This window comes from Vitis vinifera, chromosome 19 (assembly GCF_030704535.1).
Source record: "Vitis vinifera cultivar Pinot Noir 40024 chromosome 19, ASM3070453v1".
Classification (NCBI taxonomy): Eukaryota; Viridiplantae; Streptophyta; class Magnoliopsida; order Vitales; family Vitaceae; genus Vitis; species Vitis vinifera.
Window position 1 is genome coordinate 1,642,658 of NC_081823.1, and position 25,894 is coordinate 1,668,551.

The window sequence follows — 25,894 nt, forward strand, 5'->3', positions numbered from 1 at the left end:
GTTAGGGGTCCCATGGAAGGGGAGGGAGGGGAGGATTAACTAATCACTGGAAGGCTTGGATTAGTTTTTTCGATTTGCGTTAATAAGTAGTGATAACAACTAAACTAAAAAATATATATGATTTTTCGCTTTAACGATAATGGTATTACCAGTTTAATAGCTTAATTTCGGTAGCTAACATGTAATGTGAATAATGATAAGTAAAAAGGTTTACACCCTACTCTTGTTTTATTGTTGTTGTATCAAAAAGACAAGGGAGGGAGCAGATCATATGTACTATATTCAATGATGAATTACTCAACAAAGGATTGCTCCATATATGGGACAAATGCAAGTTATTTTTAGTTCATAATGCATTTCTAGATTTGCAACATGTAATGTAATCACGTAATGGATTAATTATTACTATTAGAATATAGTTACGTTCATAAACTATCTCATTTACCTAATTAAAAAGTAATTGATGTCTTTTGAGATATGATTGTCGTCGTTAGATCCATGACGCATAACATAATTACTTAATGATTAATTGTCTTTATTTTGTTATAGTTGCTATTTATACATTATCGGTTTTACCTAATAAAAAAGTGATCAATGTCTCTTATGCTGAAATTTCATATGCGGCGACCATACATATAATAGGAGGAAAAACAGGCTTTGTGACTTTTTTCAAGCAAGAGTTCACACTTGATGGGGCCTAGCAACAAGGCTATTTAATTTGCCAAGCACCATTGTCATTGTCATTTCTAGGGAGGGGTTTGCCCTACGTGGGCATTTGCATGAAATTTAAGCGAAGTGTTGCATGAGAGAATGCAAGTTGAGTAGCGAACAAAGATGTAATTTTTATATGCCATTTTGTTTTACATGAATAATTGAATTATGAATTTACTTAATCATAAGACAAATATAGGGTTTTGATGTTTGAAACCTATTGAAATGAGCATTATACTTGATGATTGATTGCATGCTAAGAATGAAATGTCCAATCATATGTCAAGGATAATCAGTTATGAAGAATCAACCGTTTCTTTGTTCTAAACCGTTACATTGATATGTGAATTTTTCTATATCAACTTATGGATCAATATAATTTTTCACTTTTTAAAACCTACAAGAAGAAATCATTCATGATATCTAATTGTATATGATCGGCTATGAAAATGGTGTTTTGATTTTATAATTAGATTGAATATTCTATGACTATTCTTATGCCTATTTTGCTCTAAAAAATTGATTGTGATAACTTTTTCTTACATATGAAAGACCCCTAGAAATTGTGGTTTTTTATTAAACTACGGAGATGCATGTTCTACAATCAGCTTTATCTTTAAAAGGCATTTTGATGTATAAATAGTTATTCAATACTTGCATTTTTTTTGTGTCGACTTCTCGTTGAATATAACACATGCAAGTTCGATATTTTAAAATAAAAAAATATAGTTGTGTGATATTAATGCTCGATTTTGTAGTAGAATTTATAGTATAAAGCCAGTTTAGCCTTCCCCTTTATGAATTTATTGTGTTTTAGACGAAGAGATAAAAAATAATAATTGAATTGATTTTTTTTTTAATAAGTGAATTGAATCGAAATCTTAAATAATTACCATTAAAGCCAAAGCAATTTATGAAGAGTTGAGGTTGAATATAATTTTACAATAGATTTTAAACCTTTAATTTTTTTTACCAAAATGTTAGAATTTGGTAGGATTTGAATTTTATTGAAATAGAAAGTGATCATAGTGTTTTTCTTTTCTTTTTTTTTTCAAATTTAATTGGTTTCCCTCCCATATCATCTTTGGCATCGTCATTAATGCCCCGTTTCTTATACTTTATTTGAATTAACATTTTTATATATATTTTTACCCATTTAAAATCTACCTGAAATGTCTAAAACAATTTTGTTGAATAAATTTTTCATTTTTAGTAAATTTATATTTGGTAAGCTTTTTTTTAAGCTTATTTGGATATGAAAAATTACTATGTCCTTTTTTTGTTTAATATACTTTTATTTGCAAGGAAGGAAATGAAAAAGTTGTTATATATATATATATATATATATATATATATATATATATATATATATATATATATATATATATATATTTTTTTTTATTAGCCTAATTCCTATATTTTTTATTTTTTATTTTTTTATAAATAGACATAGTGATGTTGTATTTGTAAATTCTTAAAAAGAGAAAATGTACGTCTATTACTTGAAAACCTTTATTGTATTTTCCATTTTAGTAATTGAGTATAAATAAATTAACATTAAATTTAAGTATGATATTTTTCCTTGTAATTTGAAAAAAATCATAAAACTAAAACTCCGATTTCTTTTGTTTCAATTGGTAATTTGTGATTAGTAAGAATGATCCATGGTTTATAAGACAACTGATCGATTCACACGTCATACTTTTTTTTATAATATTTAAGTAAAAATCGACTTTAATTTATCTCTTTACAAATTTTCAAATAAAAATATAACAAATTGTCTCCACCTCAAAACTAAGGATGACAATGAAACAAATTTTTTTTTATATTCGTTTACACCTAACGAAACAAGTTTGAAATTTAAATGAGTTTTGAATGGATTTGAAAATTTTTTAAACACCCAAATTTCATATGGATTGAGGTATTGTTTTGTCTCACCCTGCCGTAATTATATATAAATTTTAATTTTAAAAATTAAATTAAATTATTACTTTTCTATTTTTAATATAGATATATATACAATAATAAGATACTTTTTTTTTAAAATAAGTTATTATAATATTTTAATCATTTATAAAATATATTTATTTGAATGTAATTAAAATAATTTAAAACATATTAAAAATAATTTCAAAAAAAAGTTAAACGGGTTTGGGTAGGGTGGGTATGGATGAGGTGACCCGCCCTGAACTTGTTCCCTTGTTATCCATCATTTAATCCCAAATTTATTTATGATAACTTAAATCAATAACTTTTAAGTTTGGAAAATGTTTTTCTATTTTTATTTTTTGAAATCAAATTTGGGTTTTTCTATTGGCAATATTTATACCATCATACCTTGATAGATTTCAAATCCTACAAATCTAATCCTAGTTTGGAATAGTTTGATTTTAGGGACCGACACAACAAAATCATTTTCCTTAACAATTTTTTGAAAAATGTTTAAGTGTTTGAAGTGATGTTCAATAAAATTTGAAAATATAAGAACATCATCAATCTATATTAAAGAGAAGTTAGTATATGAATTGAAAATGATATTCATTATATTTTGAAATTTTGAATAAACATTCTTCAAACCAAAAGACATCACATTCATTTATAATGCTCCAATGAAAAGTGAATACAATTTTGTACTTATCATTTTCATGAAATTGAATTTGCCAAAATCCAGACTTCATATCAAATTTTGAGAAAATTGAAACATTATGAAGACCTCCAATAAGATCTCTCTTGTTAGGTAATGAATATCTTATCCATTTAAAAACAAAAATGTTTTCTCAAATTTTTAACTCAAAGTCATATGATTAACACTTTGTACTATATCTTTTTTCTTTTGCCCTTTTGATCATTCTTGGTTTTTTTATTGGGGTGATGAAATCAAAGATTCGAATTTATCTCATTCGACTACTTAGCAAATTTCTTATATCCGTTAGTGGATATCTTAAAAAAAAAATTTCCTTCAAAACCAAGTCCTTGTTCTTATTCCAATTCCTCCTTATGTCATCTTGTTATCAAGAACTTCTTTTCCTTCGGACAAAGAATTCAAACGACATCTCAAATTGCTTAAAAAAAAAACTTTAGAAATTTCGTCATAAAAATAAATTATTTTTTAAGAATAAAATTGAGGTGTTTTATTTTTTATTTTTTATAGCATTTGGAGTAATAATTTGAAAAAATATGAAAACAATTTAAAAAATTTTGCATTTTATTTTTATGAAAATATGTTAGAAAAAAATGTTTTTTATTATGAGTTTCCAAATTAATATATATTGAAATAATTAAGAAATATTTTGATTTTTTTTTTGAGAATTATTTTAAATTTATTTATTTTTGAGAGACCATTTCCATTTTCAAGCATATCCACAAGCAAGCTGCCACTGTAATGCTTCCAGCAGCACGCGCGCTATAAAATGGCTTTACGCCACCTCACTCCACTGAGTCCACTCTCTCCCTTCACACGCATACCTCCACGACGTTGTTTCACTCAGAAGCCCTTCTCCCTCTCCGTCTCGGCATCCATGGGTTCTTCTTCTCGTAAGGTACTGATTTCTTCTTTGGAGAAGAAGCGCTTCTGCCCGTCAGATTCGTAATTTGGATAAATTTTTTTTGGCTTTTTTTTTTCTTTTTCTGGTTTCCTTATTATAGGTTTTGGTTCCGATCGCCCACGGCTCGGAGCCGATGGAGGCGGTGATCATCATCGATGTGCTCCGGCGAGCTGGCGCCGATGTGACCGTCGCTTCTGTGGAGAAGCGGCTTCAAGTTGATGCGTGCCATGGCGTGAAGATTGTTGCGGATGCCCTAATTTCTGACTGCGCTGATACTGGTTTCGATCTCATTTCGCTGCCGGTATTATCTCTATGTCTATCTCCCGCATTTTGTTCGGTTGGTGGGAAAAAGGAATTGGGATTTTGAAAGTCGAGTATTGAGTTTGTGGATATTTGGGATCCGAGAAGATATGATATTTCTACTGGATTGGGTCTGTTATAAAGTAGCCGAATCGGTAAAAACTAAAAAGTCGTGGTTTTGAATTTTCATTTCCAGAAAGGGAGAGTTTTAGTTAATACATACATTTTCATATTATTATTATTGTTGAAAACAGAAAAAATTGTTAACTACGCAGAAGATCAGTTGGTAGGATGTTTTGGCCTGAAATGCGGTGTTATTGGAAATGTTAGGTCTTTATTTGTTTTTCTTCTACCTTTTTATTTATTTATTTATTTTTGGTGTTCTGAAAGGGCAGACAATTTTAAGAAAAGAAAATGATGAGTTTCTGGGACGTTACTTTTTTCCAAATTTGGAAAATGGGATGAGATTGATTTTGTTATTGAGTTTGGTGGAGCGAAACTCTTTCCCTTTCATCAATGCTTATTCTTGTTGTTGATAACTTGAGTTTACCTCTCAATTGAAAGTTTTGGTATTTTTTGGTGTGTTTGGATGGTACTTTTATAGAAGAGCTTCTGGAGGCAACTTTATAGTAGAATTTCTAGTTAAATTTTTATGATAACTATTTGTGTCAACCATTCTGCAAGTTTATGGATGATGTTTGTGTTAGAAAAACGTCATGTAATTTATGTCTGGGGAGGGAACATGTACCATCTCCTTTTTGTGTGAGGCTGAATGGGAACATTTGGAGTTGAAAGGAAATTGTTCATTCATAATTGTACAATATTTATACTATTCAGGTAGATATCTTAACTATGACACCTGAAATAGGCTATTGAAATTATTTTAACTGCTATCAGAATTCAGAACATTTGGATGAATGTTCTCTCTCTGTGTATGTGTGCTTGTTGTGAGTTTGGTCTGTTAAAATGTTTTAGATTGAAATTGGGGCTTTACATCACAGGGAGGAATGCCAGGTGCTGCCACTCTCAGAGATTGTGGCATGCTGGAAAGCATGGTAAAGAAGCATGCTGCTGATGGGCAGCTCTATGCTGGAATCTGTGCGGCACCTGCTGTGGCACTTGGATCATGGGGCTTGATGAAAGGTTTGAAGGTAAGAAGCACTTGATTGGTCACATATCAATATTTTGTTTCTGGGTTTTTGCTGTTATAATTGTTGTCATTGTTGATTGGATGTTAATGACGGACTAGCTTTGATGTAGAACCACTTTGGGGGATGGTTGTCTAAAATGAAATTGGTGGGCTAGGGATTCACTTTTTTAGGATTTAAGGAGAGAGAGGGAAAAGAAAATAAAAGACAGGAAAGGAAAAAAGATAGAAAAGTTAAAGTTTCACTAAGGTCTTCTAAGAATCTCACCCAGAAGAGAAACAATGGAGCATGACTATTGGAAATTGCACAATATGCTGAAAAATTGGTATTATTTATCAATCATCAATTAATCTCATTTTAAAGCAATTAGCTATATTTATAGACTTTAGAAATTCATAAAAATTGAATATGACCATGAAACAGAAACTTCATTTATCTGCAACTTATTAGGAATCTCATTTTTTCCCTCAAATCATGACACTTTCCACAAAATAGAAACTTTTTAGAAATTAGAATTTTTATGAAATAGAAACTTTTAGAAATAAAAATTCTTTTTTTTTTTTCCATAAAAAAATAGCTTTTGGAAAATAGGAAATTTGAAGTATTGAAACTTGTTCCAATGGCGAATTTTTAAAGAAAGTTCTATAAATTTAAGTGAAGACTCAAATAACCTTTTTTTTTTTTATAAGTAAAGAAAAGTATATACTAGAAAGAGGCAAGACTCAAATAACTATTAAACTTGACTTTAAATAACTTAGATCAGAAAATTTTTCTTATTCTTCGTTTTCTTCCTTGTATAGCACTTGGAGATTCACCTCATCGAGTTTCTTAGTTACTGCAATGTTTGTTTTCAATAGGCAACCTGTTATCCATCATTCATGGAGCAATTGTCTTCCACTGCAACTACAGTTGAATCAAGAGTCCAACAGGATGGCAAAGTTGTGACGAGTCGTGGACCAGGCACTACTATGGAGTTCTCAGTCTCTTTGGTTGAGCAATTATATGGAAAAGAGAAAGCTAATGAAGTTTCTGGGCCACTGGTATTTAGTTTCTGCTTTTGTCCTTTATTTTCATTGATTATATTTTACATGTGCATCAGAATATGTGGACTTTTCTGGGAAAGTTTGGTCCGATAAAAATTCTTAAGTTTGGGTGATAAAAATTATTGATGAATCTAAGGAATAAATCTGTCTCTCAAAATGACTTGGTGGGAGTGTTAGGAAGGGTATTAATGATAATAACTGATACAGTGCTTTACTTGGTGCTAATGAAGATTTTAGGAAGTGAAAAATTGGTAAAATAAAGTTCCTGAGGATATAATCTCTCCAGCTATCAAGCTTTTGTTCATTGAGTGCAAAATGGTAAGAAGACATTTATGAACTTGCTAGAGTGTGGCAAAGGACCATTTGATATATAAATTACGTTATCCCCTTCTTGGCACTTTTAAATATTAATTTTATGTACTTATCAAAAAAAAAAATCTAAATTATGTTAGATCATAGAAATGGATGTTAGTTTTTATATTGGTTACAAACACTTCTAGGATGGCGCTGAAATATTTGTTATCTTCCTGTTGAAAGAGCATATAATAATGTAATCGCATGTAGATCCTATCCAATATTTAACACCTTAGTCACCCAAAAGCTTGATAGCTTGACAAGATATTGCTAGTGGTTGCTTGTGTAAAAGTGGGATAACCAGGCATGATAATTCTGTTTGAATTTTTTATTTTATTTTTTGTATGACTGGATGTATAGTTCATGCCATTGTTAAAATATGAAATGTATTTGTGATTTTTCACTATTTTTTGCATGTTAAAGCATACAAAACTGCTAGTATCTAGTTGAATTGGGGTCAACTGATACTTAATTGAACCTATACTTGAAAACATGGTCCCTGGACTGGTGCACATGAAGAGCACATCTCAGATCTAATGCCTCATAATATCTCTCAGATTTGTGCTGATGTGAAAGAATCATTCTTTCTATTAAACTGGTAGTCTATTTACCATTGATGTTGTATTTGGGCTCCAGAACCTTTAAAAGATGTGGATGAGGGGATTTCTGGAATCCATTTCATTCCCCCCTCTTCTTAACCAAATAGGAGAGTCCCCAAAACTGCATTTCTGTCCAAGTATGTTTCTACCAAATTGATTCACTGCTGTCTGTATTGCAGTCCAAATCTGTGGTTATTAATTTGATATAATGTTGCATTGACTATATTCAGGTAATTTTGTCTTATGGGAACAGTTTCTGGTGTTTACCTGAGTCCAGATGATAGTTTACAGTACCTTGCATATTATCAAATTTTGTAATAATCCTTGAAAGAGTTTTGATAGATTTTCTGGTTGGACAAGTGAAAAACTTACAATGTGTACATGTTTAGGTTATTCTTGCTCATTGTTGCATGTTGAGTTGTTACCTTAAGTTGATGTTCAGGACTCCTGTTTCAGCCCTTGGACCCTCATCTTGAATGAAGTAGTGCTTTAGCTTCTGTGATTGATAAGTGAGAGGTTGTAGCTGTATATGGTGAGGTTATGGTGTTTGAACTTGTGGTTGACTAAAACATACATGGTTGAGGAAGTTACTCTATTGAGTTGGCAGCAATAGCAATATTGTGTTGTGCTCATATGTACTTGTATGCTCCTGTCCTAATTTAATGTGATATGTCATTACCGGAACTCTCTGATGCTGTCTGCTGTCATAAGCCTCGAGTGATAATCTTAACATTCACCATAATGGGATATTTGATGCTGAATAGTTGGAAACTGTAGCTGCTGCCTTAACACTCAATTTATAAGCTAAACTTTTGCTATTGTTGAACTGCAATGCATGATTTCTGGAAACATCTATCAACAAATAGTTTTGACTTACATATCTGTCGAGTTAGTTGCACTTCTGCATATGCATTTCATGTTATTCAAGCTCTTGCTGTTCTGTAGATTCTGTTGTAACAGACATCTTCCCCCCTGGTATATTCAGGTGATGTGTTCCAATCTTGGGGATAAATTCATCATGGCTGAGCTAAATCCGATTGATTGGAAGTGTGACAATCCTCAGGTGAGATTTCGATAGTTTCTGTTATAATTTTTTAGTGCTTCTGTTTTTTCTCCTTTTCTTCTGTTTTTTCTCCTATTCTCTGGCCCGTTGACTACCCGCCTCACAGCTACAACCCCAAGCACACCCATAACCGACACACTTGCCCAAAACCCACCTTCTGTGCCCCCTTTTTCTCTCTCAAGTTGCCATACAATGTGCAGATTTTGGATGGTGCAGTTATGAATGTTTTGAGCTCTGCATCTCTTCCTTTCTTTGTTTTTCTTTTTCTTATCCTTCTTCTCCTTCATCAGGTTATGCTTGTTATATCTTATTGCTGCATGATTTATCCAAGCATTTGGTTTTAGTGATGTCTATTTAAAACTGCATGCATCTCTGCTATATGCATGGTCATGTTTCACTGATTGCCATGATATCTGCCTGTATATTTTTGGCCTTTTTTTTCACTTTATTCTCCACTGTTCCTCACCATATCTCCCTTCTTTACTTCACTTTTCCAGGGCTTTGTATTCTGCTTCTTTCTATGACTGGGCTTCAACTTGGCCTCTAAAATTTAAATATGGTTTTCTGTTGTGGACACTATCTCCTGCTTTTTATGTTTTTATTCCATTTGTCTCATAGGAACCCGCTAGTTCCTTCACATTCTAGTTTTCTAGTTGCACAAAAGTAGAATAAAATGAAATGGAAAAAAATAAAAATAAAAAGGAGAAGAAGAGGTAAATGAATGGGGATGTTGAAGTCTTTTAGGATGCCTTTTATTTTATAAATTTCTGGATCCTTCCGAGCACAAGATTATCATGCTTAATGTCTCTAAAATGAAACAGCATTATAAAATTCAATATTTAGAGCCTACATTTCGGGTTCGATGATATCACCACAAATTTAATATATTTTATTGTTCATCCACCCAAATTTACATTTTTTATATCTCCCAACTCCACAGGCAAGTGTGGTTTGACTAAGCAGAATTAAAGCTGTTGCGTTCATACTGTACTTATATATTGCTTACATGCAAATACAAGTTGCCTAAGTTCTGTATTTCCTTTTCTTAGGCTCATGTGACTTTTGCATTATTTCTAAAATGAAACTTGCATACTAATACTGCAGATATTCTTAAATAATGAGATGGTATGGAATCTGATCTTCCGCTTCTTGTTGTCCACTGTATAATTATGATATGTCTCATAACTCCAGATATTTTCACCTAATTGGAAGCAACCGTTCTTTGAGTTGTGGATAATTAACTTTAGTTTCCTTTCAGATTCTTGTGCCTATTGCTAATGGCACAGAAGAAATGGAAGCTGTTATAATCATTGATTTTCTGCGTCGAGCAAAGGCAAATGTTGTGGTGGCCTCTGTTGAAGACAAATTAGAAATTGTGGCTTCACGAAAAGTGAAACTAGTGGCAGATGTGCTTCTTGATGAAGCTGTTAAACTTTCATATGACCTAATCGTCTTGCCAGTAAGTTGGGTTTTTCATCTCCCATTTGTCATTACCAACCAATTAAGCTTAATCTTATGCTAAATATTTGCAGGGTGGACTAGGTGGTGCCCAAGCATTTGCCAGCTCAGAAAAACTGGTGAATTTGCTAAAGAATCAGAGGGAGTCAAATAAACCATATGGAGCAATATGTGCATCCCCAGCTCTCGTCCTGGAGCCCCATGGCTTACTCAAGGTAGCATCGTTTACTGATTTTTTTATTCATTATTCTCATAATTGGGACCAAATTCTCCAAATTATTATTGTTGTTATTATTATTATTATTATTATTATTTAAAAAAAAAAACTATGCATGAATTCATCAATGTTATAGAACCGGATTTTATAACATATTCATCATTCTTGAATTAGGCATTATTTATGCTAATGGGTTCCTCATATATGTCACCAAATTTATTCCCCATTTTTTTATTAAATTCTTGTCAATATTCTGCTTTACCATGTCCCATATATTTTCTGAATTCCAAATTGTTCCTTCCACTGAATAATTCTTGAACTTCAGCTTTAGATTCCTTATATTCAGTGCTTGTACTTGAGAAATATAATCTGCTCTTATCCAGGGCAAGAAGGCCACAGCTTTTCCTGCACTATGTAGCAAGCTGTCCGATCAGAGTGAAATCGAGAACAGGGTTCTGGTTGATGGCAACCTCATTACCAGCAGAGGCCCCGGAACTTCCATGGAGTTTGCACTGGCAATCATTGAGAAGTTCTTTGGCCACGGTAAAGCACTAGAGCTTGCAAAGGTAATGCTTTTCTCAAGCCAGTAAAGAGTATTTCCCCCCTACTACTGCTGAAGTTAGTAGAAAGACTGAAACGAAAATCTGAATGCATATTTGAATATGTCGTTCAGTTCATGGCCATGCGCAGAAGTCTTGTTTATAAATAAACGAGCTTCAAATAACAGAACTCGATGTATGGTTTTGTATAATTTCATATTATAGTAGAGAAGATCATAGTTAATCCACCCAGTTGTAGCTCCTCATTCTGATGATATTTCCAGTTTATCCTGAGATGGGTGTCATGATGGATGCTGAGTGGGGAAAAAACAAGTCTTGGATTCAATGTCCATTCCATATATCCAGTTTACCAAAAACATAGGTCTCTGCAAAGTCATAAGGCCATATATGGGGCTGATACGCTTGCCCATTGTCAAAAGGTCAAGGAAGTTGGTGACTTGATGACAGGGGAATTGACGACCGAAGCTCTGGTAAATGGTGGCTGTAATTATAACGGTTCTAAGGTAGTGAAATTCCTTGTTGAGTAAGCTTTGACCTGCATGAAAGACGTAACGATTTAGGCAATATCTTGGAGAGGCTTGGTGAAATAAATATGTTTGTGAAGATGCAGGCTACTTGCACATGAACTGAAAGACCTTATGAAGCTTCACTACTCTTGCCCGGATGGGTTGGACATCTGTTGAACACTGAACCAAGAATTGGTCTTAGAACCAAGGTTTATGGGTTGAGAGATAGATTGTCCCTCAGCATGATGATGTCGATAGCTTCTTCCCATGTTTTGCCCCTAAACTCAATTCAGAGTCCAAATTTATGGAATAAGTCCTCAAATTTTTTAGTCCATCTGTTATTTTCATTTCTTTCATTGTCAACCCCAGTTTCCACAAAGCCGCCCACTTTGTATTCAAAGTGAGGGTAAGGTTCCATAAAGAATGAGAGTCTTTACTGGTTACCACTCACCACTATTGATTAGTGAAAGCTCCTTTCTGTCATCAAGTCAACCGCAGAGTGGAGAGATCTCCATTTTGAAAAAGGAGAAAAGTACACCTCTATTTGTAAAGTTAATATGAAGTTTAAAATACAGGGTGAATTTAGTTTAGTAACTTTTAAATGCAATGTTTCTATGAGTAGTATTTTTAATGGAAACTCTTTTAAAGGGACTCACACCAAACATGGTTGTTGTTTTTAAAAACAGTTTTCTGTTTTTTGGAATAAAAAAAACAGAAGAGCATGTTTGAAACAGAAAATATGTTGTTTTTAAAAACACTTCTTAAATATTTTGTTATTTTGTTATTATTTTTATGTGCTAAATGGGATTATGTTGGCCAAGTGGGATTATGTCGGGGTAGAGGTGGTTCCAACAGGTCAACTTCTTCCAGTCACATCTTGGAAAATAAATATTATTATATATGATAAGGTTTCATAAAAATATTATAATCGAGTTTGGGATACTTGAACGTTAATTAAAGTTAAATCCAAAATTGATTTGAATTAAAAAAAATTAATTCAAAGTTAAATGATTATTCAATCAAAGTCGAGCTTTGATTTGGATTTGGGATGATCCCCTCAAGTTGCATTAGATGGCATGGGGATGGGTGTGGCTTTGTCCATGGTCAAGGTGAATTTTTGATACTTAGATTTATTTTATTTTATTTTATTTTATTTTTAGACTAGTGGTCGTTGAAATACTTTTAGAATTTTAGTCTGCACGTGGGAACATGTTGATAGTGGGTTGACATAGTCTTTTCCAAGGTTCATATCAAAGTGGGGAAAAAACAAGTCTTGGATTCAATGTCCATTCCATCATATTCCATGGATTACTTTTAAATTTGTCATTTTCATTATTAAGATGAATTTTGAAGCATATTTTAACAGGGTTTCACACCAATGAAAGCGTTGATGTTTTTTTTTTTTCTAAAAGAAGATGATTTTGATATTTGAAAATTTTCTATTAAATAAAAAATTGTTTCCCAAATCATTTTTAAGAAAAAGCATTAATCTTTCCACTTTCATACGAATGATAGGGACAAATGTTGAATCCAGGTCACAAAAATTTCTATTTAGTGCTTTATTTTTAATCATTCTATATATTTGTATAATTAATTTTTAAAACAAAATACAACTAGAAAAATTTAAAAATTAACTAAAAAAATGTTTTCATTTATTCTTAAAAATATAAAATAAAAATAGTTTTTGGTTACCAAACTTGTTTTCCTGGTTTTTTTTTTTTTGTTGTGGGGGACAAAAAATGGTTATTGAAAATAATTGCTAAACATGCCTAATACTCTTTTTATGGTTGTTTGATTTTTTTTTTTTAAATAGAAAATAAAAAACAGTTTTTGGTCATTAAACTTGTTTTCTTGGTTTTTTTATTCTAAAGAATAAAAAACCGTCGTTGAAAACAATTGCTAATCATGCCCTAATACTCTTTTTTCGGTTGTTTGGTTTATTTTTTTATTTTTTTTATAACAAAATAAAAAACATAATGCCTCATTTTTTAACATTAAAAAATCATCCAAAATCATGCAAAGCAGCAAAAGTCATCAAGAATAATCCTTTCTTTTTTTTCTTTCTTAACTTCTTATCATAGCATTGTCAAAACTATATATAGAAATAAAAAAATATAACTTAAAAAAATATTTATATATTCTTTTAAAAATAGTAGAGATAAAATGTATGACAATTACTTGAATGGTGTGAATACGAGAAGAAAAATATGACATAAATGATATAATTGTTCCTAGTCGTATGTAATAAAAGCTTATTGTCCCATATGTATAAATCATATGATTATAAATATTATGACTTTTTCCAATTTCAAAGTAAATTTATGGACCGACATTAGATTGTACCATTGATCTATGTTTATAATATTTCCGATCTTCAATTATTTCATCATCTTTGATTATCTTTTTATAACTTTATTATATTTATATTTTATACACGTTCAAGGAAGATTAAACAAAGGATTACTTGGACAAAAAGATTTACCCTAAATCTAACCTATGCTTTAAAGTTGATAATATATTTTATTATTTGACTTTTATAAGCTACTTTTAAGGGTATTCCTTGAGTATGAACGAACTCTTCTTGTTCAAGCACATGGAGGACTTAAGTCATGTGAGAGTTCACATGCAAGCCATATAAATAAATTTAATTTCTAAATATAATTTATTTAAAAATTTTGATTTTTGAGTAAAGAATCAGATTTTTGTACTTAAGTGAATTAATACTTTGCTTTAAATAATTTTTTGTTATCCAATTTTAGGTATAAATGTTGAATATTTTCTAAGTTTAGTATTATGAAAGGTTTATCAAATACAAAATTGTTGTTTAGACTATAGTTCAAATAAAATTTAATGTATATTATTAATCCATTATAGGGATGACAATGGGACGAGTTTTTTCAAATACTTATTTCACCCAACTCTTAATGGGACGAGTTTGACATTTGAATAAATAAGTTTATGGTGGATTTGTGATTTTTTTATATATTTTAATTTGGGGCAAGTTCGGGTATTGTATTGTCTTGTCTGGCCAATCTAGATTATATATAAAATTAAATTTAAAAAATAATTTAATTTGATTTTTTTTCTATTTTAATATATAATAATAATAAAATAAGTTATAAAAATTATAATATTTTATTTATTTATAAAATATATTTATTTTGATGTAATTAATTTTTGTTTTAAATATTTTTTAAAATTAAAAATTTCAAAATAGAGTTAACCTGACAAGGCGAGTATGGAAAAATCATACTTGCCCTACTTTGCTTAAATTTTTAAAATTTTTTAATAGAATAGAAATGAAAATTATTTGCAATAAATGGGGCAAGGTTGGGATGGGGTAACATGTCCCAAACCCATTTTCTATTTAAACCTTTATGTTACGTTTGGTTGGTGAGATATGATATATATCTTATTAGATAAGATATGATTTTCAGATATCCTTGAATATACATATCCTATGGTAGAATATCAAATGAGATATGTTATATATTATATTATATTCATATTTAATTTATGACATGAATATAAATTATATATATTATATTATTTTATAAATATTTTTTTTCAGTTTTTTAATTATAAATTAAATTTATAATAAAAAATATTTTGTAAAATGAGTATATTTAAAAATAAAAAATTGATAAAAAATAAATTTTTGATACATCGATATGTATATTATCCTATATCTTACCATGGGATTAAACAATCCCTCAAGTGATACCCTACACTTGAGCATCCCTAAGTGATATCTCACATTTAGATTTTTCCTCTCAAAGGTTTACAAAAGATAATAAATAATCTTACAAAATCCTAATACAAAACTTTAAACTCAAATGTACAAGAAAAACTAGGATTGAAAAGTGTACTAATGATATGCAAAATTTAAAATAATGATGCACTAAAAAACATTTTTTCAAGGCTCAAATATATTCAAGAAAGGTTTAGGAAGTTTAAACTCTTAAAACAATGAAAATTGTAACCTTTTTATAGAGGAAAATGATCAAACTAGCTGTTGGGGGTTTGACCGGTTGATTAATCGTTTGCATTTAATACTTGACAGATGATCGTTGGACCTCAACCAAACCTCGATCTCCCATTGATCGGACCTCGATCGCCTCTTGACTGGACCTCGACCGGTTGAACAAGCATTTTGAAAGAGAGAGAAGATTTTTACACTATTTGATTGATTGAGTTGAATAGGTTAACTAGTTCATCATCCGGTTTAATTAGTTGAGCCGTTTTTTACTCAACAACCATATTTTTTAACTTAAAACCTTTTAAACAAGTTTGAAAAACATTTGACACAAAGTTTTACTTGAAAATATGAAATCATCAAATTTTAAAGGATTTAAAACAAAATTACTTTTGGATGGTTTTTATGTATAAATTAATAATGTAGTACATGAAAGATTTAGTGCACTAACAACCTTACAAATATATCATATAAAACTTAAGTTTTGAAAAACACTTATTTTTTATATTTTTTTATTGTTATTGATTTATCTTTGACTTGATTTTATCTTTGTGATTGCCACTTTGAGAATTTTTCTGTCTAATCATATTTGAAATATAATAATTAGTTTCAAATTTTATTTTGTTATCATTAAAACCGAGATTAACCAAACTTTGGTTTCACATAACCATGTTCAACCAACTTCCAAAACAAACGGTCTTTTATTTAAAAAATATATTTAATAATTATATATATATAGCTATTTGGTAAAGAAAAGTGGAATAGTTTTCAGTTTAAAAAGGAAAAAAAATGTTTGACAACTAAAAATGATTTTTTTTTCCAAAAAATAGGACATTTTAGAAAATATCTTTTAGTTATTTTATTTTATTTTTACTTGATTTTTTTAGGGTTGTTTTAAAAAATAATTATATAAACATGTAAAATGATTAAAAATAAAACATTAGATATAAATTTATTTTTAAATCATATTTAAAAGTAGATTGAAAACATTTTACATTTATGAACAATATGTTATTTTATAAAATATCATAAAATAAATTTCAAAAAATATTATCAAAAACTGTTTTGGAAAACCATTATCAAACATTTCCTAATGTTTTTTAGAATTTATTTTGAAAAATGAATTATTTTTTTAAAATACATTTGAGTCATTTTTAGCTATTTTTTTATAAATTATTTTGAAGAATAATTTTAAAAAATAAAATATACCTTAAAAACTTTTACATAAGCGTGCCACATTTTCATAAAGAATAATTCAAAAAATTAATTTTTATATTTAAGGATTAAATTAGTTTTTATAAATTAAAAAAGATATATTATTTTTCAAAAGAATTTATTGGCAGATAAATGAGCCGGCAGGGGAGAATGAGCAAATGATGTTGACTTTCTCAGACATTACTGTCTTTCCTCGTCCCTGCGGACGTTGGACAACATTTCAAAGCTGAATCAATTCTTAGTCATCTCTACTTCTCTCGATTTTTTCTGCTGTTTTAGAGAATCCCAGGTGAGCTATGCATCTACTTGTTTGGTTTCCGAGAAAAAGAAGGAAAAGTGAAGAAAACAAGATCGTTGGTCTTTGTTTCTGGTGCTCCTCTCTCCAAAAGAAATGATTTTTTTTTTTTAAAGAAAAATCCCAACTCAACTGGGTCAATTTTGCGTGCTAGACCCAGTTGGGTCTGGGTTTTTAGCTTTACCTGGTTGTATATAAAGAAAATTTTCGGTTTCAGAGTTTGATTTTCTTTTCCTCCGATCTTCATTCATTTTTTCACCTTTTGTTTGAATGTTTTATGGTAATTGTGGCTTTTTTGGGATTTAAAGTGGTGCTCTTATTTTGATTGACCAATTCAATGCAGATTGATATGGAAAAGTTAGAGTTTTAGCTCAATCTTGTGTATTTTTCCTTGTCTTTAACTTTCTTTATATATTTTATGGGGAAAAAGTAATGAGGATTTTGATTTAGTCAAAAATCATTATTGGAATTTGATAATAATTCATGTTATAATTTGTGTGTTCCTATGTTTCTCTTTCCATTAGAACTTCTTTTCTCTTAATTAAGGAGAATCAGGTTTTTCATGAATTTGAGTTGGATGTAGTATACTTTTAGGTTCTGTTTGGTTTCTGGGAAAGTGGGGGAAAAAGGAAAAGAAAAAGAAAAAGAAAGTAACCCATTTGGTAGTGAAAATAATAAAGGCGACAGGTTTGGAAGAGCACCTGGAAATGGTCAGTTTTCATGAAACGTTGAACTGTCTTTTTGTCACTTCATTTTCAGATATGGGAATGGTTCTCTAGAATATCATTTTCATTTCGGCCCGAGGGGCCCCCAATCAAAACCTAAGCTTATATTTTTGTAAGGGGTGATCTATAGAAGAAATATTGTGGGATTACACCATTTTCTTTAGTTATTTTGCGAGAAAATCCGATATCAGAGGCTAACAAAGGTCCCTTAGCTTTTCATTTAAATTTCACAAAAGTTTAGGTATTGCATAAGTATCTTCCTTCTGGTTCATTTGTGAATAAATTTAAGGTTAGGATTTCAGATGGCATTTCATGAAGAACTTATATGTGGACAAAATTTTAAAAAAAACTTAATATCGGAACTCATATCACTAATGTTGCAAAATAGCATCTTTGTGTTTAATTGTTATTTATTGGAGGGGCAGTTTTTGTCTTGGCTGTTATTGAAGTCGATTACGAATCTATGATCGGTATTTACCTTTGTTATTGTTATTATTATGATGCATTGAGGGAAATAAATTTAATTCCCTTTTTTTTCTTTCAAGAAGTTTTTGATTGGAGGTATAGGTCTTGTGATAAGGTAAAATTGATTTTATTTCAGAGAGGTTAGGTACTAACTCTGATTTTGGTGAATTTCCATAATAACTTGTTTGTCTTAAATGGTTCATTTGACAGGGCAGTAGTTTGGTTTAGCTATTGATTGGCATAAACAAGCTGGTGATGACTTGTTTCTCTTTCTGTTTTAGAAAGAAGGTAGCTTCTTCAATTACACGAACAGCAGAAGTTGATGACGGTACATAACCAAACAGTTTTATTCTTTACTCTTTTTCCTAATCATCGTGAGTATTATTTTGGTGTTTCCATCATAGAACTGAAATTCATTAGCTAAGGTCGGTATAGGCATGGTAAATTACTATTCAGACATGTTATACCAACTATTATGGCTGATTTAGAATATTGACAGTAGGTTAACTCCCCTATGTGTTTCTAAACTGGAATGTAAGTAGTTTGTACAGAAGTGGAATTTACAAATTCCAAGGAGGATTTGTGGTCTGGAAGAGGCTAATAATATCTTATGAACCTTTTGTTTCAAATCTGCGATATGAAGCCATAAGATGCTTGAAGCTCTACTAAGTGGTCTGCAGGTTAGAAACTCCACTTGTTGCTATATTGTCATAGATGGACAATCAAACCTGCCATTAGGCTTCTTTGGTTAACTTGACAGTTAAGGAACACTCTGAAAATGTTGTGTTTCCGTTAGAAGTTTAGTTCCATATGGAATTTGTGGGAAATTATTTGATGCAGGACTTCCATAATCTTGCACTTCCTTAGCAAAGTTGTGCCTCTTGTGCCACTTGTAATGTAGGGAAATTGTCACATTACAGGAAAGTTGCTATTTCACTTTCCAGCATTATCATCTAACTAAACATAGGGTCACAGACTTTGCATCTTGGGTGATTCTTGCTTCTGCTTGGTTTTATTTGAGACAACATCTCTGTCAGCATCTGATACACCGGTTTTGTTGTCTCCTTTAATTGCTTCAAAGTTCTGACAGGTTAAATGGATCATATATACAAATGTATAAGCTTCTGACCGAGTTCAAATTGGTGCAGTGGTTTCAGGAATCCAGAATGTCAATAGGTACAGTTACAGAGAATTGCGAATTGCCACACAGGATTTTAGTCTGGCTAATAAAATTGGGGAGGGAGGTTTTGGTTCCGTCTACAAGGTAATTGAACATTGTCTGATCTTGTCTATGTATTTTTAAGGAATGAGAGATATCTGTGATCGTTCGTGCTCGCACAGTGAGTGGACCATTTGTCTTTTCCAATAACATTCTTTCTTTTGAAATTACTTTTGGATGGACAGGGAACACTCAGAGATGGCACCGTTGTGGCCATAAAGGTGCTTTCAGCTCAGTCACGGCAAGGATTACGAGAATTTTTGACAGAGTTAAGTGTGATCTCAGTAATTGAGCATGAAAACCTTGTAGAGTTGTATGGTTGTTGTGTTGACGAGGATCAAAGAATCTTGGTCTATGGCTATCTTGAGAATAATAGCCTTGCACAAACTCTTTTGGGTAAGCCCACAGAACCTTCCTGATATTAAACCCTATTACATTAATAATCTAGACATGATTATAATTTAGATCCTCTTTTCTTATAGATGGAGGACACAGTGGCATCCAATTTAGTTGGAAAACCCGAACAAAAATTTGCATTGGTGTTGCAAGGGGGCTTGCATTTCTTCATGAGGAGGTCCATCCGCATATTGTTCATAGAGATATCAAAGCAAGCAATATCCTCCTTGACAAAGACCTGACTCCCAAAATCTCTGATTTTGGTCTAGCAAAGCTCATTCCAGAAGACCAGACTCATGTTAGTACACGTGTTGCTGGAACAACGTAAGTTCAGAGATTCATTTTATCTTATTCAATAATATTCATCATTATCAATAAATTTAATCATGGTGACTTTCAATAGTCTGCTATTTAAGGGATTGTAAAAATGGAATGTAAAATACATGTTCTTGATAATACTCCAACAATTTGCATGTGTTGTACAATTGAGAGGAAGGTTGGGTTAGCCATTTAATAGTCCTGCTTCAGAGGTCTACTCCACTAAAATAGTCCTGATGGTACCTGATTGTACCATCTTAACCATCTTACTTTTTTTTTTTCTTTTTTTTTCTTTCCAGAATTAGATGCTTACTTTTAAGAGAAAAGTGGGTTTTGACTCACTAATTTGAAAAAATATAGAAAAAGAAACCCTAACTTTTATAAATCAATTTTATCTTCATTGATTTAAAAATATTTTAAAATACATGTAGTTTTTCATATAAGTCAAATAATTATTTATTGAAATACCCTTTTACTTGATAATATTAAATAAAATTATCAAAAAATTAATTTATCATTTTAATTTGATAAAAGTATCTTTCAAATAAATATATTTTAATTTTTTTATTATATAATATGAAATACAAATCATTTTGGAAAAATTGTCGAGGATCTTCAATTGATAAATAATTTTTTTTAATTCCCTAATTAATAATAATTTTATATCCTATATTATATAAATCCACTCATCTTTTCATCTTTTTTGAATGAAATTGAATAAAAATTATGTTAGCTGACATCAACAATAAAATAAGAAATTTTAAAAATTAAAAATACAATTAAAACTAAAATACTTAAAAATTAAATACAATTAAAACAAAAAATATTAAAAATTAAAAAATAAAATAAAATATTAACTCAAATTGTATTTTTAGTTTTTTCTTGATATCCATATTTTGATTTAGCGAAATGAAAGTTAATATTATATATTTATATTTTTAGCTTTAATTTTTTTAAAAATTTTAATTGTATTTTTAATTTTTTAAATTTCTTATTTTAATTAGTTCTCATGGTAAAACAAAATTGCCAATTGGTATTATTGACTTGACAAGTAAAAGGTTATTTCAGGAAATAATTATCTCAATTGTGAAAAAGTGCATGTATTTTAAAATATTTTTAAATAGATGAAGATAAAATTGATTTATAAAAGTTGGTGTTACTTTTTCTATATTTTTTCAAATTAGTGAGTCAAAACCCACTTTTCCCTACTTTTAATCCAAACGCTTGCTAGGACTCGTTGATAAAGATTAGGCAGGTGCTGCCCCTATGAGTGAGCAGTGCCCTGGGATCTATCTTTTTCATTTAATTTTCTTTCCATCATGTTTATATTTATGGGAATCCAATTTTGGTGTTTGTAGAGGTTATTTGGCCCCTGAGTATGCAATAAGAGGTCAGCTGACGAGGAAAGCAGATATTTACAGTTTTGGTGTTCTCCTCTTGGAAATTGTTTGTGGGAGAAGCAACAAGAATACACGGTTAGCTTATGGGGAACATTTTCTTCTTGAAATGGTATGGATTTCTTGAACGCTCATAGTTTTTATCTGTTTTAAATCCTGAAATGTTGTTTGTCTAGGTTGTCCAGGATAACATTTTAGTATGGAAGTTGTTCCTCCAGAAAACTAAAAACTATATGTTCCAAATTAGCAACGTTGAAACAAAAACTGTGTTGGTTTAAGATAACGGGAATATTTTAGGTTCAGACAGGTTAATATTGAAACTATTCTTTATTTAAGGCATCTTTGGACGCCCAATGTGAATTGAATGGTCTTGTGTTTGTTGAAGCTTTTGAACGTATAGATCAAGCAGGGTGAACATAACCTATATTCCGTGAAATCCTAATATTGGTCCAGTACCATCGGTCATGGAAATGATTCCCATTTGATTAATGGTCACTCGGGGTGAGGGCTTTACACATTAAAAGGCTACTTGTATACTCAATGGAATCATGGAAATGATCGGCAATGCTTTTATTGCGGTGGAATCATTTAATATTTGATACTTGTGCATGTTATAACTAGTGTACATGATGATTAATATGGTCCACTCATTTGATTCTCAATATGTGAGATCTGATTTCCCATCTCAGAAGAAGCTCAATAATATTTCTATTACCCTTATGTGTGGTGTTAAACTCCATTTCATGCGGGTTTGGTTTCTTGGGGAAATTCTGATGGCAGGGGGGGTTTGAGCCCTGTGGTTTGGTTTTCTCACATTAGGCTGTCATGTAATCATCATCTAAATCAGTTGTTGTTATGTTTAGCATGTCTAACACACCTTAACCTGTGCTTGATGAAATGGGGTGGCCTGGAAACAAGAAGTTAGTGCCAAGATTGTCAGCTGAGATGTTAAGAACTGTAAATAAGTGCCTACTTTCAAAGATTTTAACAGGCACAGAGGCATTGAATTTCCTGCTGTAGGAGCTTGTTTTCCCTTGCGTTCTACATGGAGCATATAGTGCCTGGGAATGGAAATGTAGGCTTGATGAGCAATTTTGATTTGTTGGATCTCATCTCAAGATGCATATGTCCATTCTTGCCCACATGAGGCTTGAACTCCCAACGTCTTGCACCTTTTTTTATGGATTCTTTTTAAGAGAACAAGGCAAAAATATTGTGCTTATGATGTAAATTCTTCAAAATGCTTAAATGTTTGAGCAGTTTTGCTCAATCAATCACCTAATTATTGTACAGATTTTCTGTGAGGAGACTGCATAATGGACTCTTGTGGTCATTCAAAATAATCATATCTGCGAATTGGTTCTCTGGTGCAGGTATGGGAGCTTCATGAGAGAAGGGAGCTAGCAGATGCAGTGGACACATCATTGAATGGGGATTTCGACATTGAGGAGGTTTGCAGATTCCTCAAGATTGGTCTGCTCTGCACCCAAGACATGCCAAAATCCCGGCCAACCATGTCTACTGTGGTCAGCATGCTAACAGGAGAGGCAGATGTGGATGACAATATATCCAGACCTGGCCTCATTTCTGAGCTCATGGGCATTAAAGTTGGAGGTGCCCAGAGATACAAGTCTGATACAGCATCTGGCTCAGGCAAGCTGGACAATTCATCATTGTCATCAGGAATGCCCACTTCAATTGCCACAATGACCTTCAATTCAATATATGATCGAAGCGGGTAAAATCTTAGGCATTCTTTTTAGCGTTTTGGAGGTACTCAATTCCTTTTCAGAGAGAATTCCCAGTTTTGCCCTGGGAAAGAATCAACCTTGTTTACCTTCTGTTCCCCTTGTTGTGAGACTCCTGATCTTGTATATTTTGTATAACCCATCATATTTTTTTTTCTTTCATTTTCCAATTCATGTTAACTCTATTGGAGTGTATTCTTTTAGACAAACTAGTCTTCCAAAGCTCAGAAATGCTTTCTCTCTACAACTTCCCAATTAGATATTGTATTTGATCTTGTCAAATGAATGGAAAAAAGGCGATGAACTGTTGAGTGTTTGATGCACTTTCTTGCGGCTTCCTTCTGTTTTCCGATTTTAAGTATGTGAAGATTCAATGCAGATTTTATAGCAGGTACAAATGCAGACAGAAAGCTTTAATCAATGATTGTAAACATTATAAAGATGATAAAAAAACAATTGAATAGAAAGAAGAAAAGAACAGAAACAAGTATATATTTTCTTCCTCTGTTGTAACTGTAAGGATTGTATCTAGTTTCTAGTACTTCTGCAGCATCTACACAACAGAATAAAAAAACAGAGCAGCCTGTATCCCAAGATGAACCCTAGCATCACAGCCAAATTGCTCCATTTCTGTGGCTCTTCGAGGCCTTGCTGTCTTAGGAAACCATCCCCAAACAAACCACATTGGTCTCCCTCTTTTTCCACACATCTCTTCTTCCCTTCCTCTCCTCCGTACTCGTTTATCATGAAGCACTCAAATGGGTACTTGAACAAGCTCAAGTAGTGCATGAAAATCCAGTAACTGGGTATGTTTTTCTCGGCTATGAAGTACCCAGAAAAGAGGAAGAAAGACCCCATGAGCCCTGAAATCACAGAGGTCCCCATGATGAAGTTTGGGACAAGAGCACTGAAACACGCGACGAATGAATTCGACATTAAGACAACAAGCCAAACCACAAGGGAGAAGTAGAGGAATCCATCCATATCCCTCCTCAAACCTACAAGCCAGTAGACAGGAGTGGCGTATAGAAGGGAAACCATCAAAAGGAAAGGAAGAAAGATGAGGGTGTTTGATAGAACATAAGAGGATACTCTATAAGCTCCTCTTGAGGTCTCCCTCATCAAAATTCTTCTCTCTTGCAGGAAAATCGGGAGGCCTTCTGTTGTGGAAGATAGCAAGAAAGTGAGAGTGAAGGCGAAGAAACCAATTCGCGCTTGTAAGGCCATTTTCCCTTGATCATTGTTGGTGTTAATGAACACAGTCCCAAGTACCAGTCCAGCTACTAAGGCTTGTATGATTCTAGCAGCAAAGAGCTGCTTGGTTCTAAATATGATGCTGCAAAATCTTTGTCCTAGGATCAAAACCTCCTCAAACCGAGAATTCGAGTAGAAGGGAGGCTTTTCTTCTCTGTATAAGCTGGCGCATGCATCTTTTTTTTCTTTAGAACCCTTTTCATCTAGAGCCAAGTGGTTGTTGGGAGCTTCTGAAGGTTGTACAGCCAAGTTTTCTGCAATATCAATGGCGAATTCAAGCACATTGACATGCCTAGGAATGCAATGACCAGCAAACTTTAGCCTCTCTTCAAGAAGATTCAATGATCCATTGTGAAGAACCAGTCCATTTGAGAGCAAAACGAGACGGTCAACGAGCTCGAGGATTCGGAAACCAGGCTGATGAATGGTTAAAACAACAGTCTTTCCTTGACCAACCATCGTAGCTTTCAGCAGCAAGATCAGATGCAGAGCTGATGCTGAATCCAACCCTGAAGTCGGTTCGTCGATGAAAATAACAGCAGGATCATGGACTAATTCGGCTCCAATGGAAACTCTTCTTCTCTCCCCACCTGAAATGCCTCCATTTGATCCTCCCCCACCAATCCTGGAACCTGCAACATGTTCCAATCCAAGCTCCCTCATCAGCTCCTTCACCCTACTGCCAGCCTCTCTTCTCCCACCCTGAAGCCTCAAAAGAGCACTATACATGAGAGTTTCTTCAACAGTCAGCAATGGAAACAATGCATCATCTTGAGTCACATACCCCGATTTTCGACGAAAAAGTCCAGCATCCATGGCCTGATCATTCACAAGCACCTGTCCACAGACTCTACCACATGTCCTCCCAGCAAGAACTTCAAGCAATGTGGTCTTCCCAGCCCCACTAGGACCAGCAATGGCAGTGATCTCACCAGGCCTAGCTTCACAACTCACACCCTTCAGTATCAACTCAGGAACCTCCTCAGAACCCCAACCACAACAGACCCTTTTCACCTCATCATACCTACTGCCCAGCTTGTAGGACAAACTCCTGGTTTCTATCCTGTAAGACCCTTTCCGGGCACGCGAAGCTGGTGACTTCACTGGCAGTTCCATGGAGATAGAGGTGGAAATGGAGGAGAAGAAGAACAATGGGAGAGATGAGAAGGAGAGGGAGAGGTTTGGGGTGAGATGTGAAGAAGGCTGCGAGGGAGAAGATGAGCTACCACACCAAACTTGCGTGGTTTTTGCATACAAGTTATTCCCATACAAAGTGGGCTACAGGCACATGCATGTTGAGAATGGGCTTTGGGCTTTGACTTGGTGAGTTTTTTTGGTGTTTGGGGAAATGGGGTGGTTTGTGAGAAGTAGCAAGAAAGCAA

General features: G+C 32.4%; 3 protein-coding genes across 4 annotated transcripts; 2 read left to right on the top strand and 1 right to left on the bottom strand.

The window, feature by feature from the left end:
* Positions 1-4,061: 4,061 nt before the first annotated feature.
* Positions 4,062-11,225, top strand: LOC100253735 (protein DJ-1 homolog B). The gene is made up of 8 exons (XM_010645827.3): positions 4,062-4,250; positions 4,357-4,557; positions 5,558-5,707; positions 6,562-6,744; positions 8,686-8,763; positions 10,022-10,222; positions 10,296-10,436; positions 10,822-11,225. The coding sequence occupies exons 1-8, from the start codon at positions 4,122-4,124 to the stop codon at positions 11,026-11,028; spliced, it is 1,290 nt and encodes a 429-aa protein (XP_010644129.1). The 5' UTR covers positions 4,062-4,121; the 3' UTR covers positions 11,029-11,225.
* A 5,597-nt stretch (positions 11,226-16,822) lies between these two features.
* Positions 16,823-23,581, top strand: LOC100260593 (cold-responsive protein kinase 1). Of its 2 annotated transcripts, none has more exons than XM_002285355.4 (7): positions 16,823-16,984; positions 18,391-18,508; positions 19,329-19,444; positions 19,585-19,795; positions 19,882-20,119; positions 21,472-21,622; positions 22,884-23,581. In XM_002285355.4, the coding sequence occupies exons 2-7, from the start codon at positions 18,436-18,438 to the stop codon at positions 23,250-23,252; spliced, it is 1,158 nt and encodes a 385-aa protein (XP_002285391.1). In that variant the 5' UTR covers positions 16,823-16,984; positions 18,391-18,435; the 3' UTR covers positions 23,253-23,581. The 2 variants fall into 2 exon arrangements, with proteins under 2 accessions (XP_002285391.1, XP_019072410.1); XM_019216865.2 differs by lacking the exon at positions 16,823-16,984 and adding an exon at positions 16,998-17,065.
* A 152-nt stretch (positions 23,582-23,733) lies between these two features.
* On the bottom strand, positions 23,734-25,894 carry LOC100243490 (ABC transporter G family member 10). The gene has a single exon (XM_002285345.4). The coding sequence runs from the start codon at positions 25,626-25,628 to the stop codon at positions 23,787-23,789; it is 1,842 nt and encodes a 613-aa protein (XP_002285381.1). The 5' UTR covers positions 25,629-25,894; the 3' UTR covers positions 23,734-23,786.